General features: G+C 37.6%; 2 protein-coding genes across 9 annotated transcripts in view; one reads left to right on the top strand and one right to left on the bottom strand.

The window, feature by feature from the left end:
- The window catches only part of acoxl (acyl-CoA oxidase-like), a 54,378-nt gene extending 39,564 nt beyond the window's left edge, over positions 1-14,814 (top strand). The window contains exons 18-19 of one of the 2 annotated variants that reach the window (XM_079635585.1): positions 6,990-7,091; positions 13,559-14,814. In XM_079635585.1, coding sequence (XP_079491711.1) covers positions 6,990-7,091; positions 13,559-13,717 — 261 coding nt within the window. In that variant the 3' untranslated portion in view covers positions 13,718-14,814. Of the gene's footprint in view, positions 1-1,340; positions 1,514-6,989; positions 7,092-13,558 lie in introns of those variants that run through there. The other variant, XM_079635586.1, reaches the window with a different exon arrangement.
- lhcgr (luteinizing hormone/choriogonadotropin receptor) overlaps positions 1-14,995 on the bottom strand; it is a 165,320-nt gene that overhangs the window by 63,523 nt on the left and 86,802 nt on the right. The window contains exon 1 of one of the 7 annotated variants that reach the window (XM_079635581.1): positions 10,973-11,465. The exons of 5 other annotated variants lie outside the window; for them this stretch is intronic. The gene's annotated coding sequence lies outside the window, so the exon portion shown is untranslated. Of the gene's footprint in view, positions 1-4,617; positions 4,638-10,972; positions 11,466-14,995 lie in introns of those variants that run through there. One more of the 7 variants, XM_079635582.1, reaches the window with a different exon arrangement.

The following is a 14,995-nucleotide window of genomic DNA, read 5'->3' on the forward strand; positions in this document are numbered from 1 at the left end:
GTACGTGTGAAGCTGTGCTCTGCTCTGTCTGCACATGACACTCTTTTTGTCTTTTGACTCATCAGCCGGTTCCAATGGAAAGTTCTCAGAAACAACAACAGCCTCGTGCCCACTCAAAAAACAATAAGCTGCGCTTTTCATCGTCGCAGGGAGATTTCAGAGGATTCCACTCTTGACCACGTGTTTGGAAATTGCAGACTGCAGAAAAAAAGCTGCATCTCTTACATCAGTGTCATGGTTCTGAGGCTTCATAGAAGGGGGCTAAATTAGTGTAAAGAACCAGAATAATAACACACTTTTACATTTTACAAGAAAATGTGTAACCACAGTTCTTTGGTGTTCTGGGTGGTTGCTTGCAGTCAAAACAGCCCACCCGTAAACCCTCAGACTTGTGAGTGGCATCGTTTGACTCGGGCCAGTGAGCAACCATCTTGAACACCTTAGGAACCACATGGTAACGCCCTAGCAATGACCTAGAACAGGCATCCTTAAATAGCGGTCCGGACCCTGACTTGGTTCCAACCGGACCACGTGACAAAATGACAACTGTGGCACCATTTTACTATTTCTGCAGTTTAAAGTGAGCAGCGTGTCAAAACAACGGAGCTGTTTACTCCATTAGTACCAATGGCTGTTTTATGGTAATGATCATTCGGTGCTATATCCTCTAATATTTTTTATCTAGAGCCAAACGCCTCATTCAAGCCCTTTCCGCTCCGTGCACGTTGCTTCTCTCACATAAAACAAACGTAAAGCGCTAAAAGAGCTGCAGATGACACGGTTATTTTTACAGTAGCAGAAACACGCAAGCAGCAAAAAATATACTTTTGCTAAAAATGCTTCAGAAAACGAGAATGCAGTAAATATAGACTAGTTATTTTTATGGGTCATACTTACAGTATATGACTCTGACCCTTCAAACCAGGTTTCGTGACGATACTTTTTTTAAATCTACATTTAGCATTAGGACTAATAAGCATGTTAAGGAAATTTGATGATAAACAATGTTAGAATTGGGAAAATTATTTGTAGATGGCAGGGAAAGACAATTCAAAGTTTGAAATGTTTTCTGCTCAGAATGAGAGCATTTTGAATATTATGTATGTTGTTTGTTTGTTCTTAGTACTTACTTATTATTTTAAGCAAAATATTAAATGGTTCAGACTTCAAAAGGAAAGTCCTGAACCCCAATACAGTATATTTTATTGGTCACATGACCTTTTTTCATACATATGCATAGATAATGATAGCCTGATTAAACATCTGATCTTACCTTTTAATATTTATATCCCAATTGGGCTCATCTGATGAAATATTGAATTTTATTTTTTAATTCTCAGATGCCTCAGCTTTGGCTCTCCGGACACTATATTCTCATCAAAATATATATAGCAATTCCAAAAAGGTATTGTCCGGATCTCTGCTTGGATGGAAATATATGAGAGAAAAAAATGCAAGCAAACTGTTTGATGCAAGTTAAAAACAAAGCAAAAGGGTTCTTTGATGCACTTGCAAAAAAAAAAAAAAAGAAGAAAAAAAAGATTTGCTAGCAATATGTTTTCAAAAACAGACAAAAAAAAGACAACTGGTGGTTTTGCTTGTGAAACGTTTTTTTTTTTTTTTAGGTGCACAATGAAATGGAAAAAACTGCACTGAAATGTCACATTATGTAAGTGAAATGTGTTACAAATAAGTCTCATGCTGACATTAATTTAACCGAAAATGATAATAATGTCATCATTTTACCATAAGTAATTGGAAACTTGTTTGAGTTACAGTTAATAATGTCTTAAAGTTGATGTGTTCCTCACAAAAACCTATAAAGTGGCTTCAGAAAAAGAAACTTTTATGGTGTTTTTTGTCCTTTAAGGACCCCAAATCTCTTTCTTTCTTTATATAAAAAGAGCAGAGTAAACATTCAGCCTCAGATCTCTGTATGTCTTCCACAGAAGAAAGAAAGTCATGCAGGTTTTCAATGATATGAGGGTGAATAAATGATGACAGAAATGTCATTTTTGGTCTTTCGAACTATTCATCTCAGGTTTTTGTGGCACCGCATCAGTCATTCAGCGTGACCAAGAGTCACACTTACACTTTAGCTTTAATTGGCAGTGATATGACACAGCTAAAACACGTATCAGGATGTGTGCTGCAGTCATATGAGTCTCAGATTAGCTTTCTGAGCGCCGGAGCAGAACCGGCCGCACTGATCTGAGACCTGCTGACAGCAGCTGTCAGGCCCTCTGGAGAGCAGCTAACATGAATAAATCTCAGATAATGACCTCGTTCCTGGCAGGTCATGAGGTGTGCTGTCACACTAGTCCTGTGATCGAGAGACAAAGCGCACCAGTGAGGAACAGGAAAACCTCACTTCCACCTGTTTCTTCAAACTTCTGTCGCACTGAAGAGCATGCTTACGATTCGCACAGTCATGGGACCTGCTGTGATCCTGCCTCGGTTTGACAGTTCACATCCATCTTTCTAGATGGCTTTTGTCCTAACTCTGCTTCTGTCTAAAGAGTGCTGATATTTACTCATATAAGGACTCATTTGAATGTTTTTGGAGTGTTCCGAATGGAATACTAACTTACTACAGAATATTGAATGATATACAATAATTGTTTTTTAGTTTTTAAAGTTTATAGAGTGCAACAGTTAGGTACTGAGAGTAAAAATCCCACTCAACTATTACTTTATAACTGTTAAAGACAGACCTGTTGTGAGGTTGTCTCTTCTGTTCTGTTCGTTTGTTTCAGCCATCAGTGCATTATTTCAACTTATACTACGGGGCTGCTGAATGCTTGAATCTGATTGGTTGACAAACGTTCTAAGGTGTCACATTTTTTTCAGGGAAACGCACTGCTAAAGTAGTTCATAAAGTAGGCAGGTCTTAACTGCATTATTGTTTCATATCACTACGCCAAATGATCTCAGTTATTTCAAAGGTTTTTACAGACTACAACAGCAGAAGAACCAAAACCCACAATAAAACTGAAATAGAATAAAAAAAACGGATGAAAAAAATATATTTTTGCCACAAAATTACATTTTGTTATGTATGGAAAGCACATACTCTCTTTCTCCTACTAAAAGACACACATACAGTACAGTACAGACACACACTTGCACAGATACTATTTTTATAAAAGTTGCAAGACATTTCTCACTAGCGATGTAACAACGGCGTTGTTCTTGAAGCAGATAAACTTAAAGTTTCGCTATTAGTGGAGACGCTGCTGCAGAACACTGTTAAAAGACACACAGACTGAGGTCATTCACACACACTTAATAATCTCTCTCTCTCTCTCTCTCTCTCTCTCTCTCTCTCTCTCTCTCTCTCGCTCTCTCTCTCTCTCTCTCTCTAATAACTGCATTAGTCTGCTATCAATGTCTTAAGCCTCAGTTAAATTTATGTTATGGAATTAGCAATGGAGTCATGGGATGAGATGCGTAAGAAATTAGTCACACACACAAGAGTGTTTTAAGGCCAAAAACCTGAAATGTCTTGAAAAACTACTTCTGAACAATGTTTTGTGGTGTGGTAAAGTGGTATAAGTGGAATAATTTACTCTGGTCCATTAAATTATTAGAAAATAATGCACACCATCTTTGCGTCACGGCCGCATTACCACCTCGGGTGTGAATTTTCTAATAACTCAACTGTCTGTCATCAATTATTCCTTACATACATTTTAAATAATATTTAACAACCTAATTCCTCAGAAAAAAACTTCTGATTCTGCAAAGAAATTTCCACTAATCAGAGAATCGGGACAAACAAATCTCGCCAAAACAGCTCGCAGTGACCGCACACTCAAATATGCTGTTTCTAAATACATGATCAACAACTTTTCTAATAGAAATCAACATTTCTCTATAATTTTTTATATAATTATGTAATTTGCAATGCTTCATGGGATTGTAGTTATTAAAGTTGTTAAGTACCCAACTTTTCGTCCAATTTTCAAATCCATTTTTGCTTCAAATGTTTGCAATGTTATGATTCACCTCATAGCTGGTTGGTTATATATATATGACTACTAGAAGCAAATCATAGTTCATGGCAATGACGTAACTAAAGCGGGCTGTTAATTGTTCCCAACTTCCTTTTATTTCAAAACAGGAAAGGAAACTACGCTTGTCAACTTCAAGTCGTTTCTTGGGGTCTTTATGCTTTTAAGAATTACTATTCAGTTGTTCTCATGATTGTGCGTGATGCGCATGGTTTCAGTTCCCAAAGCTGACACGCTAACAAGGTGACTTCCATCTCCGTCCAACACTAGTTCAGTATGGACTGATAAGAAACTTAATAGCTCTGCGATAAGCCATCGATTCTCTGCTTTGCATATGAGGAAGAGAGCAGAACACAAAGAACGAGAGCGAGAGATATTGTGCGCGGCTACGGTCGCCATACAGAACGTTTATATTGCTTTGATGCAGCGTTAATTAAAAAACAAGATGATACGGTGCATAAAACACGCTGACCGCTGTATGCTGTGAGGTCAAAGGTTATACCATTCCTCTTAGTGTCCATGCTTTACAACTGATTGCTTTGCATGCTCTGTTTTTTCCTGTCCAGCTCTTTGAAGTAGCTGGGTGGTTTGGTTGCTACCTCACCTCTGTGGAGAAGAGATATTAGCTTGTACCGCTACTGTTTTTCCATCCCCTTCATCTTCTGTACGACATCCTGTACTCACTCAAGCTGCTCGCATGTGAAGAGGCCTACAGCTCGTTTAGGGTCCTTTAGTTATGGAAAATAACATAACATAACATACAGGGGTCAGCAAGTATCTTTCCACTCACATTTTTCGACCTTGCATTGTGCTAATTCTGAATGCTCTCAGACGGCGGCACGCCTACAGAGGATTCATGGACGAATGCATCTGATGCATTTTGCATACAATAATGATAAGAGCGTGCTGAAATCGTGATTGGCTAGTTTACACATGCTGAATATGGAACCACATGCCAGCACACTACTCCTACTATTTTTACCATATCTCTCAGGAATAGTAGGAGTAGTATGCTAGAATGTGTCCCTAACTATCCCTTTAAGTACATCTAGAGATAATCAAATGTTTACATTACATTTATGCATTTGCCAGATGCTTTTATCCAAAGCCACTTACATTGCATGCAATGTACACATTTGATCAGTTCTTGCTTTCCCTGGGAATCATACCAAGCGCCATGTTCTACTGTTTGAGCAAATAAATCAGACAGTAGTCGGTCACTTCTCATGTCTTCAGATGTGCTCTTCCTGGCATTTCTGGTGTTTCTTGGCCAGAATAATTGAAATATGGTTCAGATGTGCTTTTGAAAGTCCAGTTGGACCATTCACACCAAAGACAGACAATGACTATCACAAGCCAATTCCATTCAAGTTGATTTGTATATATCGCTCTTCACAGTACATATTGTTTCAAAGCAGCTTCAAAGAAAATGAATACAATCAGGAAGTAACAATTACAATAACTAAAGTTATAGTTTTAATAATTGTTCTTATTCTGTGAGAATTAGTGAAGTCCACAGTATAGTGGACCACAGATATCGTGAACCCTAACCCATGCAACAAAATAGACTGTTAAATTTGTGACCGTTATCAAAGGAAATATTCAATGTTATTTGCAGTGTGACTACTGCAATATACAGTACCTAATGCTTCAAATAAAGAGTTACTCATATTATATAAAAGCATTTTTAATGCATTATTCCTTGTAATGCACATCAAGCGTAGCGTTCGTTCTGGTAGGTCAAGTTAGTCAAGCTCGCATCAGTGACCCTCATCTGATACACGTCTAGCTATAGGAGTATGATGCTTATCATCACTGTATACTGTATATAAGCTCCTTCAGTATTATCACCAGCGTTTCTCAGGAGCGAATTACCCTCCTCCCTCCCCAGCTCCTCCTCTTGTCCAGTCAGGATTTGGCGTTCTGATTCCCCTTTGAATCAGAAGTTTCTCGATTTATGTTGTACATTAAAAGAAGATTAAAGAAGATTTTTTTTACCTTAAAATAATGTTTCCAAACTCGTTTCAGTGGTTCATCGAGACGTAACGGTGAACGGCACTTCTGCCTCCGCTTTGCGGCTCTATATCTGCTATAACCGCACTATGTAAGTTTGCCTGACCGGGTCGCATTTCTGTAGTTTGAATGAGACAAAAGAAAACGACAAATTTGGCTTGCTTTACGTCAAGCGTTACAATAGTCATTATTTAGTTTATCTTTGTTTCTGATGTCGCAATATATCATACTTTCATGAAATCATGCATCATACTCTACCTTGCCTGTGGACATCGTTCATTCCAAAGCCGGCGCTGGATAAACAGCGAGCGTGAGTAGGCTGAATGATTTACAACAGCGGTAATTGGCAATTCCTCTTCCAACCTGTAGGACGACCGCAGAGGAAAAGTTCTTTAGTGTTGCTTTAATATTGACATGATGAATGATATCTGCAATACATTCATGTTGGTTCTGTTGTGTTTACAATAACCCTTAGTGGGGTTATTGCTGCTCTCCTGCTCTTATCCATGCTAGGCTGACCGTTCTTGCCCAGAACAGAACCATACCGCCAATCCAAACTGTACAGTATGCTAACTGTCTTTGTCGATAGTGGTCCTGACAGAAATAATGCATTATAAGAACTCATGAATAATTGTAACCACAGATATAATACGAATCTATTCATTGATACACTTTTATAAAGTACATTATAATGCATTTAACACCTGACAAACAACCCGTTTCAGATCTAACAAGGAATCTGCTAATATTGCAATGCATTTTAACTTTGGCTACACTTATTTATTAACAATATAATGCATTATAACATGCATTATGAAAACTTTTATAATGCATTATACATAAGAGCTTCAGGTAAAGAGTTTTTTCCCAATTATGCATCACTTATATGCAGATTCAAGATGTGCAAATCAGCCCTATGTCTTTTGTGTTGCACTATTACATATTTTCCTGTTTCTCTTCCAGTTCTGCCTTCTTCACGGCACTAGTCTGGTGTACCAGGAGAGAGCGTGGTACCTTGAGCACAACTACCTGACCGCTGGCACCAGCCGACAGATCCGCAGCCAGGTACTAACCCATTTAACCATCAGTCACATCAGGAGGGTATCAGCGTGCACTTTTCAGTCTCAGTGTCACATGATACTCCAGACATCCTTCTAATATGCTGATTTGCTGCTCAAGAAACATTTGTGTTGAAAACAGCCCATCAGGAGAGTCTCAGCACGCTGTCAATCAGACTTTAGGCAGTTCTAGAGGCGCACAGCCTTTCTGCTGCCCATCTGAGGCTGTTTGGGATTAGATCTCCTCATTAAACCTTTGCTCATCAGCCAGTGTTTACGGAGAATGGCAGAATGTGAACATTAGCAAAGGGCGTATTGATCGAGCGCCTCGGACACACACACATAAAGTGGCCAGTTGTTCACAATTAGCTGAGATTAAACATCCAGGCGTCCTCGTCGGGGTTGTCCCGCACCAGAGCCGAGAGGCTTGACACCGGTCTGTCAGTATGCGGTCAGCAGGTGCTTTACTGCATGTTTACCACTCCAACAAACCCAACACAGCCGCTCTCTCTGCGCAAACAACCCCCTCTGTTCTCCCAGAGCGCCACACGTGACTGAAGGCATGTGCTTACGCTTCCTTTCAGCGTGCTCATATCAACTATTGTTACATGTTTTCAATGGCTTATTGAAGATCATTTATCATGTGACGGGCTGCATAACGTGACGAAAATAACCCGATTGCTTGTTTATAATTAGCTGCTGTTTGCTGCTTTTCTTAAGGACGCACATGGGAGTCACGAATGAGGTCTCTTTAATATCTCGACTGTTCCTCCTAGACAGCATTGAGATTAAATGGAGAGCCAATTTAGACTTTGCATAAGTCTTTTTTTACATCTGGCCCCAGTAATCTCACGTTGTGGTCAAAAAAAATATGGTAACACTTTTCAACAGGGTTTCATTAGTTAACTACGTCAGTTACTAACAATGAACAATACGTCTACAGCATTTATTAATCTTAATGTTGATTTCTACATTTACTAATTAATTTTTAAAATAAGATGTTGTGTCTGTTAACATTGACTGCAAACTAACATGAACCAACAATGAACAATTGTATTTTTTATAAACTAACATTAACAGAGGTTTGTACATGCTGTAAATATATATTGCACACAGTTCTTGTTTACTACTAATGTTCACAAATGAGAACTAAGTGTAAAGTGTTACCAAAGTTTCAATATGACCTCAATCATTTCTCAGGCCAAATGCTCTTGCTGTATGTTCACTGCTGACTTATTTGTGTCTATTATTATAGACTCGTAATTAAGAAAAGCGTTATGTCTTCTGAGCTGTAAGTGCATTAACATATTCCTTTGTGACTTTCATGTTTAAGTTGGGAGTCAGTAAATGTGTATTGTTTTTAGTTAAGTGTGAGTTGCTGGAGAAAGGATCTGTCCTCGGACAAGATGAAAACATGTTTTGGACAGATAACATTGAGCATCTTTGCCTATCGTCTCTTTTTCCATGCCGTAGAATAAGCCATGCAAATAATGGCATGCAGGCTCAGCGGGCTTTGATTGGCGTTACGTTCTGTTATTGATCTGAGAGTCGATGGCTGCTGAAGTTAAACCAGAACATCTCTGAGAAACAGTGTCAAATCCCGTTTTTAATATGCGGAGGGATCGTTTCAGCGCAGGTCATTTCAATACATTTGAAGTTTTAAGGGGATTTCCTTGTTTATTATGTTATTCTTCTATAAAAGAAAGTACAATACATGAGGTAGTACTTGAATCAAAAAATAATTTATCATTAATTTACTTAAAATTAATAGTTTAATCTGCACTACCATTAGAATTTTTGGAAGAAAAAAATGATTCTGCTCACCAAATATTATTGCAATTCAAAATAAGTGATTTCTAAGTGAATATATTGTAAAGTGTAATTTATGTGATCAAAGCTGAATTTTCAGCATCATTACTCCAGTCTTCAGTGTCACATGATCCTTCAGAAATCAGTGTAATATGATGATTTGCCGCTCAAGAAACATTTATGATTATTATCAATGCTAAAAACAGTTGTGCTGCTTCATATTTTTGTGGGAACCATGATACATATTTTTCTCATGATTCTTAGAAAGTTCAAAAGAACAGCGTTAAAATAAATAAATATATAAATACAAATCTTTTGAAACATTATAAATGTATTTAATGTCACTTTTGATCAATTTAATGCTTCCTTGATGAATAATTAATTTCTTTAAAATAAAATCTGACCCCAAACTTTGGAACATAATTAAAAATCAGTGAGACTTTTCTGCTAAAATACTGAACAACTATTAACTATGACTTTTGCCTCAATAAACTCCTAATTACTGCTTATTAATAGTTAGTAAGGTAGTTAAGTTTAGGTATTGGGTAGGATTAGGAAAGTAGAATATGATCATGCAGAATAAGGCATTAATATGTGCTTTATAAATTCAAATAAACAGCCAATATCCTAGTAATATGCATGCTAATAAACAACTATTAATAATTAGAATTGGACCCTAAACTTAAGTGTTACCAAAATGTGTCTTTATTTCATAAAAGAGAGTACATGAGAGACTTCCTTTTGTCTGTCACGATATTTAGAGAAAATATTGCTTCTTGCAGACCTAAAGATGTTCACGACTCTTTACTTTGGAGTCCCAGTCAATTGCTTATGATCGAATTTGAATGCATTTTTTGCAACTCGAGTGTAATTTACAGTCCATCTCTGTGAGAGCTGATGATCTGAGGTGTCCAGAGAATGAAGCTGAAGTGTAACACTCAGGTTAGGGGTTCGTTGAGGTCACCGAGCAGCAGTAATAGTGCTTGACTTGACACTAATTAGTGAGTGTGTGTGTGTGTGGTAGTGAGTGAGGCAGAAGAAATGTGCGTGAGCGTGTTGTTGAGTGAGTAAGTCTGTGTGTGTGTGTGAGGTCTGAGTGTGTGAGGACAGTATCTGTGCATGAGATCCTCACATGTACGTGTGATTTCTCTGTGTGTGGCTCCAGCTCTTTAGAATGACTCCTATTGTACACACTCTCCTATCATTACACGTGTCAACATTAGAGCCAGACTTGCATGCTACACTGAAAACAGACAAACACACACATACACACTCATTCACCCCAACACAGAGGGTTAGTGTTGAAGATTGTGTTTTATTTTTAATTGTGAGCTTTATGTAATGTGTTATGAGTGATGAATAACTGTTTGGAGGGGATTTTTGTTGACGTGCAAAAAGTAAGTGAAGACCTTATTAATCCGTCAGTAAGTGTCATTGCTTAGAAGCTGCTCTTTCATAAAGTTATAAATTATGTTTTATTGAAGTATCAACTTGTCTTAGATTTTCTCCGAAAATACTTTTTTTTATTCACCACATTAAAATAATCAAAAAATGAACAGAACGGTTTTCAACGTTGATAATCAGGAATGTTTCTTAAGCAGCAAATCTTCATATTATGATGATTTCTGAAGGATCATGTGACGCATGATGCTGAGCTTTTAAACTGTAATCATATTTCACAATATTACTGTTTTTACTGTATTTTAATCAATTAAATGCAGCCTTGGTGAGCTGAAGAAATTTGAGGAGAAATGTTTTGAGTTCATATTGACTTTTACAGACTTTGGCATCTTGTCAAGTTTTGCTTCTAAAACTCCAGACGAGACACGTGTGAGATTACTGTGGTCTAGTTCTCTGGAGAAAAGCAGAAACCTCAATTTGCTCTTCATTTAATCCCATTGCTGTTTATGAGAAACAGCTACGACATTAAAAAGAGTTCATTTGTGATTCTGCATCTTCCCCACACACTGTGCTTTAAATAAACACATGAGATTTCCCAGCTCTGATTCAGTCACCTCGATCTGGACACAAGCTCTTCATCAATAACAGTGAAGTTGCTTTTGTCGTGTTAACACATACGTCTGAGTTTATTGTCCTCTGTCCAGACCCTCATTGTCTTTGAAAAGTGGCCAAACATCTTCATTTTCTGTGAAAGATCATCCGCTCTGCTGGCGATACAAGCGCTTCATTCCCGTGCTGAAGCTTCATCTCTGGTTGGAGATCAGGCAAAGGTTTAATCAGGTTTTACGGTCATAAAAACATTTGTTTGTGTGTTTTACGCTTCATATGTGTGTCGAATATTTAGTGGTGTTTGCTAAGGTGACTTGGGTTTAGAGATTTGAATGACCCTCTAATTCTTTTCTCCTGATAGAATACGTTTTGTTTAACACACACACTGCCTTTCAAAGGTTTGGGGTCAGTGAGATTATTTTATATATAGAAATGAATCATTTTAGTCTGCAAGGATGCATTCAATTGATCAAAAGTGACAGTAAAGACATTTATAATATTTCAAAAGATTTATTTCAAATAAATGCTGTTCTTTGTTGAACTTTCTAGAATCCTGAAAAATAATAATAATAATAATTCAACTGATAATAATCAGAAATGTTTCTTAAGCAGCAAATCAGAGTATTAGAATGATTATTGAAGGATCATGTGACACTGAAGACTGGAGTAATGATGCTGAAAATTCAGATTTGATCACAGGAATAAATTACTTTTTTAAATATATTACACAAGAAAAGTTAATAATGTGACCTTGGTGAACTTACAAAAGTATTTAAAAACCTTACTGACCCCAAATGTTTGAACGGTAATAATGTATCTCACTCCACAAATCTATTTTTATTGAGGGTTTCAAAGTATAAAGCTCATTACTTAAAAAAATATATATTTTTGTTCATCCTACTGTGCTGAGAAGCCAACTTATCTATTTAAAAAGTGCATGAATAACCAATTCATTTAGTCTCCCTCCCTCTTCTTTCATGCCATCTCTCTCTCTCTCTCCGTTTACACACTTTCCTTATCTCTCCGTTTCGGTCGGGCATGTAACCTCCACACAGAGCTACTTTCCTTTCATCTGAGCTGGAAAGAGAGGCAGAAAGAGAAAGAGAGAGGTCAGACATATTTCAGACTCCTCATTGGACAGACGGCTATTGAGCAAGACGTGTCCAAACATATTTCAACCGTTAATGTGGCACAGATAAGCGAGTGTTTCTCAAACAGAACAATGAGGGGGTTTCATAGTACAGGGTTATAAAAGTCAAAATCCACAAGCAGAGCTTTGACAGGCTGTGATCATTTGTCTTTCATCTGAGCTCTGGAGAACTTGAGCAGGAGCCAAAGTGTCAGGGCGATAAATTAACTCTTTGTCAGGCGATGTGGGAGAAACCAGCAGGTTCTGTGACTCACACAGGATGTCTGTGGAGTCAGTGCAACACCTCATCAAGCACGCAGATAGCCATTTAATCCGTATTGTATTCAGAACAGTGTGATTGTGTTTGAATCCCATTTTCTTATCATTTAATCACTTTCAAATCACTTTTTTCCAAGTACTTTCCTATGGACAGTTTACAAATAACATGAACATTCATTTTTTATTGTTCGTCATACATCAAAATTCTAGGTTGAAATGTATATATGTTTATTTATTGTGACTTTTTGTATAATTTCTTTATTTAGCACATTTAAAACTTGCCACTAGAATCATGTGACACTGAAGACTGGAGTAATGATGCTGAAAATTCAGCTTTGATCACAGGACATTTTAAAATATATTCACATATATTATTATTTTAAAGTGTAATAATATTTTCTTTCTACTGTATTTTTGATCAAATCAATTCAGCCTTGTTGAGCATAAGAAACCCCTTTCTAAACATTCACCAATCCCAAACTTTTAATCGGTAGTGTAAATTTGAGTAATTTTTTCAATCCTTTTGAAAACTAGCACATCTCTCCTCAATATGCAGTATGATTGGAAGTATTCCATATAGTCTACAAGTCTCTTACATGGGACCACACGAGATACAGCACAAAGCGAAGGCTCGATGTTACAGTAAATACGTGTGTTTTGTACTGTCAGTATGTCATCTGATCCAGCATGCTGTGGTGATCTTTAATGGTCTCAGCTGAGGCAGGATCATATCATTCCTGTTCACTTGACCCTGACATGACAGTCTGAATGTGTTCTTCTCACACACGAATGACTCATACTACACCACCACACACAAAGCTCATCAGATGTAGCTGTGTATTAATGGAAGTTTAAAAAGTGTGTTTTTCAATGCTGCTTTATCCACCAGAGGGCGCTGGGATGTTCCGTGATAAATTGCAGTGTCTTACAGTTTTAGAAAATGTTCTGCTGGTACCTTCAGAATTTTCTCTGTTTGTTTACACTAGTGTCAAGTGTCATTCGCTGTTACTTCAGGTAAATGGGGTTTGTTCAAATCCCCAACCTATTCATCTTTTGCAACATGCCACACGTCACTCAATTGTGTTGCAGACATGAATGAAAAATTGTGCAATTTATTGTGTATTATGTCGGCGGTTTCTCGTTGGGAAAGCACCACTGGCATTGGTCAGAGCATATATTTGTATAATGATATAATTGTGTAATGGCCGCATTAACACTCATGTGATTGTGGTCTGCTTGTTTTGAAGCTTCTGGAGCTGTGCAGATCTGTGAAGGATGATGCGCTGAAGGTGGTCGATGACTTCAACATCCCGTCCTGCTGCATCCAGGCTCCTATCGCTGGGGTCCCGAACCCCAGGGCCGAATGGGCCTTCTACTCACAGCCACAGTATCTGTCTAAGCTCTGAGCGCGTGATCCTGGCTTTGTGAGGACACGACTGAGGGACTTCAGATTGCTGGGCGGATCGGTTTGGGACAGTTTTGCATGTTTGGGTGAGAGAGAGGAAAGGACTAACTGGAGTTGGTCAATGCACTGGAAGTTTTGTGATTAAGCATCATGTTTTGTGCCAAAAAAGAATGGTAGAACTTTCTGCTTATGGCCAAGGCCTCAATGACACTATTTCTCTTGTGCTTTTAATAATGTGTGCGTATGAAAAAGGGAATTTTAGTTATACGAGTTGCACATTGTCTTACAGTTTTGTAATGCTTCAGTGATTTTTAGCCTAATCGATTTCAAATAGGAAGTGGGGATAAACACCAGCCAAACCTGAGTCAAAACCATCCAAATGCCGAACACTTATGAGGAGCTCCGATAGCCTTGATCTGAGCTCTAACTGCGTAATAAACTCTGTTGGTTTAGTTTTACAGGTGAGCGGTGCCAAGAGGCAGTTTACACACTTTCTTAAGAAGAGCCTGAATGTAATTAGTCATCACATGGCACAGTTATTGAATATTTATACAAAAAATACACATATTATTGAGTAACAGTACCAACACTACAATGTTTTACACATAAAATGTTTGTTTAATTAGAAAGACAATTATATATTACTGCTGCTATGTTTTTTAATGCCACTATCAACTGCCACAATTTTATCTTTATTGACCATTTGAGTCATAAAAAGGTTCTAGTTTCGATATAAGCTGCTCAGTCAGGGTCTTAAAGGGATGTCCATTTATGCTACAGTTGTACATTTAGTTTAGACCAATATCTTATTCAAGTTTTAGTTTTCCATTAATGCACAAAAAACATCAGATTGTTTACAGCAACGTGGAGATTTCTTAATGTTTTGCAAATAAATGTTGCATTCCCTGATTTTTCCAGGTTTCCGGTGACTGTTGGAACCTTGTCAATGTAATCTGATGGAACACTAGAGCTATTTTCCTATTTGTTTGTGTTTTATGTAAATGGTGCATGTTGTAATATTGTCACAAACAGTGAACCATAATTTAATTAATAACAGAATGAAATGCATACCAAAGGCTTAGCATGTATTGCATGCAGCATTACATTGTTTGAAAATTACCCTTAGCATTGTGACTTCTGACACTTGTGATCAAACATTATTCAACCAGACTGTAGCCTACATGAAATACACCACAGAGGAGTCTAGCCCATGCAAAAGAAGAACTAGTGCTTTTGCATGACACTTGTGATCAAACATTATTCCATCAGATTGTACATG

The sequence above is a fragment of the Phoxinus phoxinus genome (assembly GCF_949152265.1).
Source record: "Phoxinus phoxinus genome assembly, chromosome: 14".
In the NCBI taxonomy this organism is placed as follows: domain Eukaryota; kingdom Metazoa; phylum Chordata; class Actinopteri; order Cypriniformes; family Leuciscidae; genus Phoxinus; species Phoxinus phoxinus.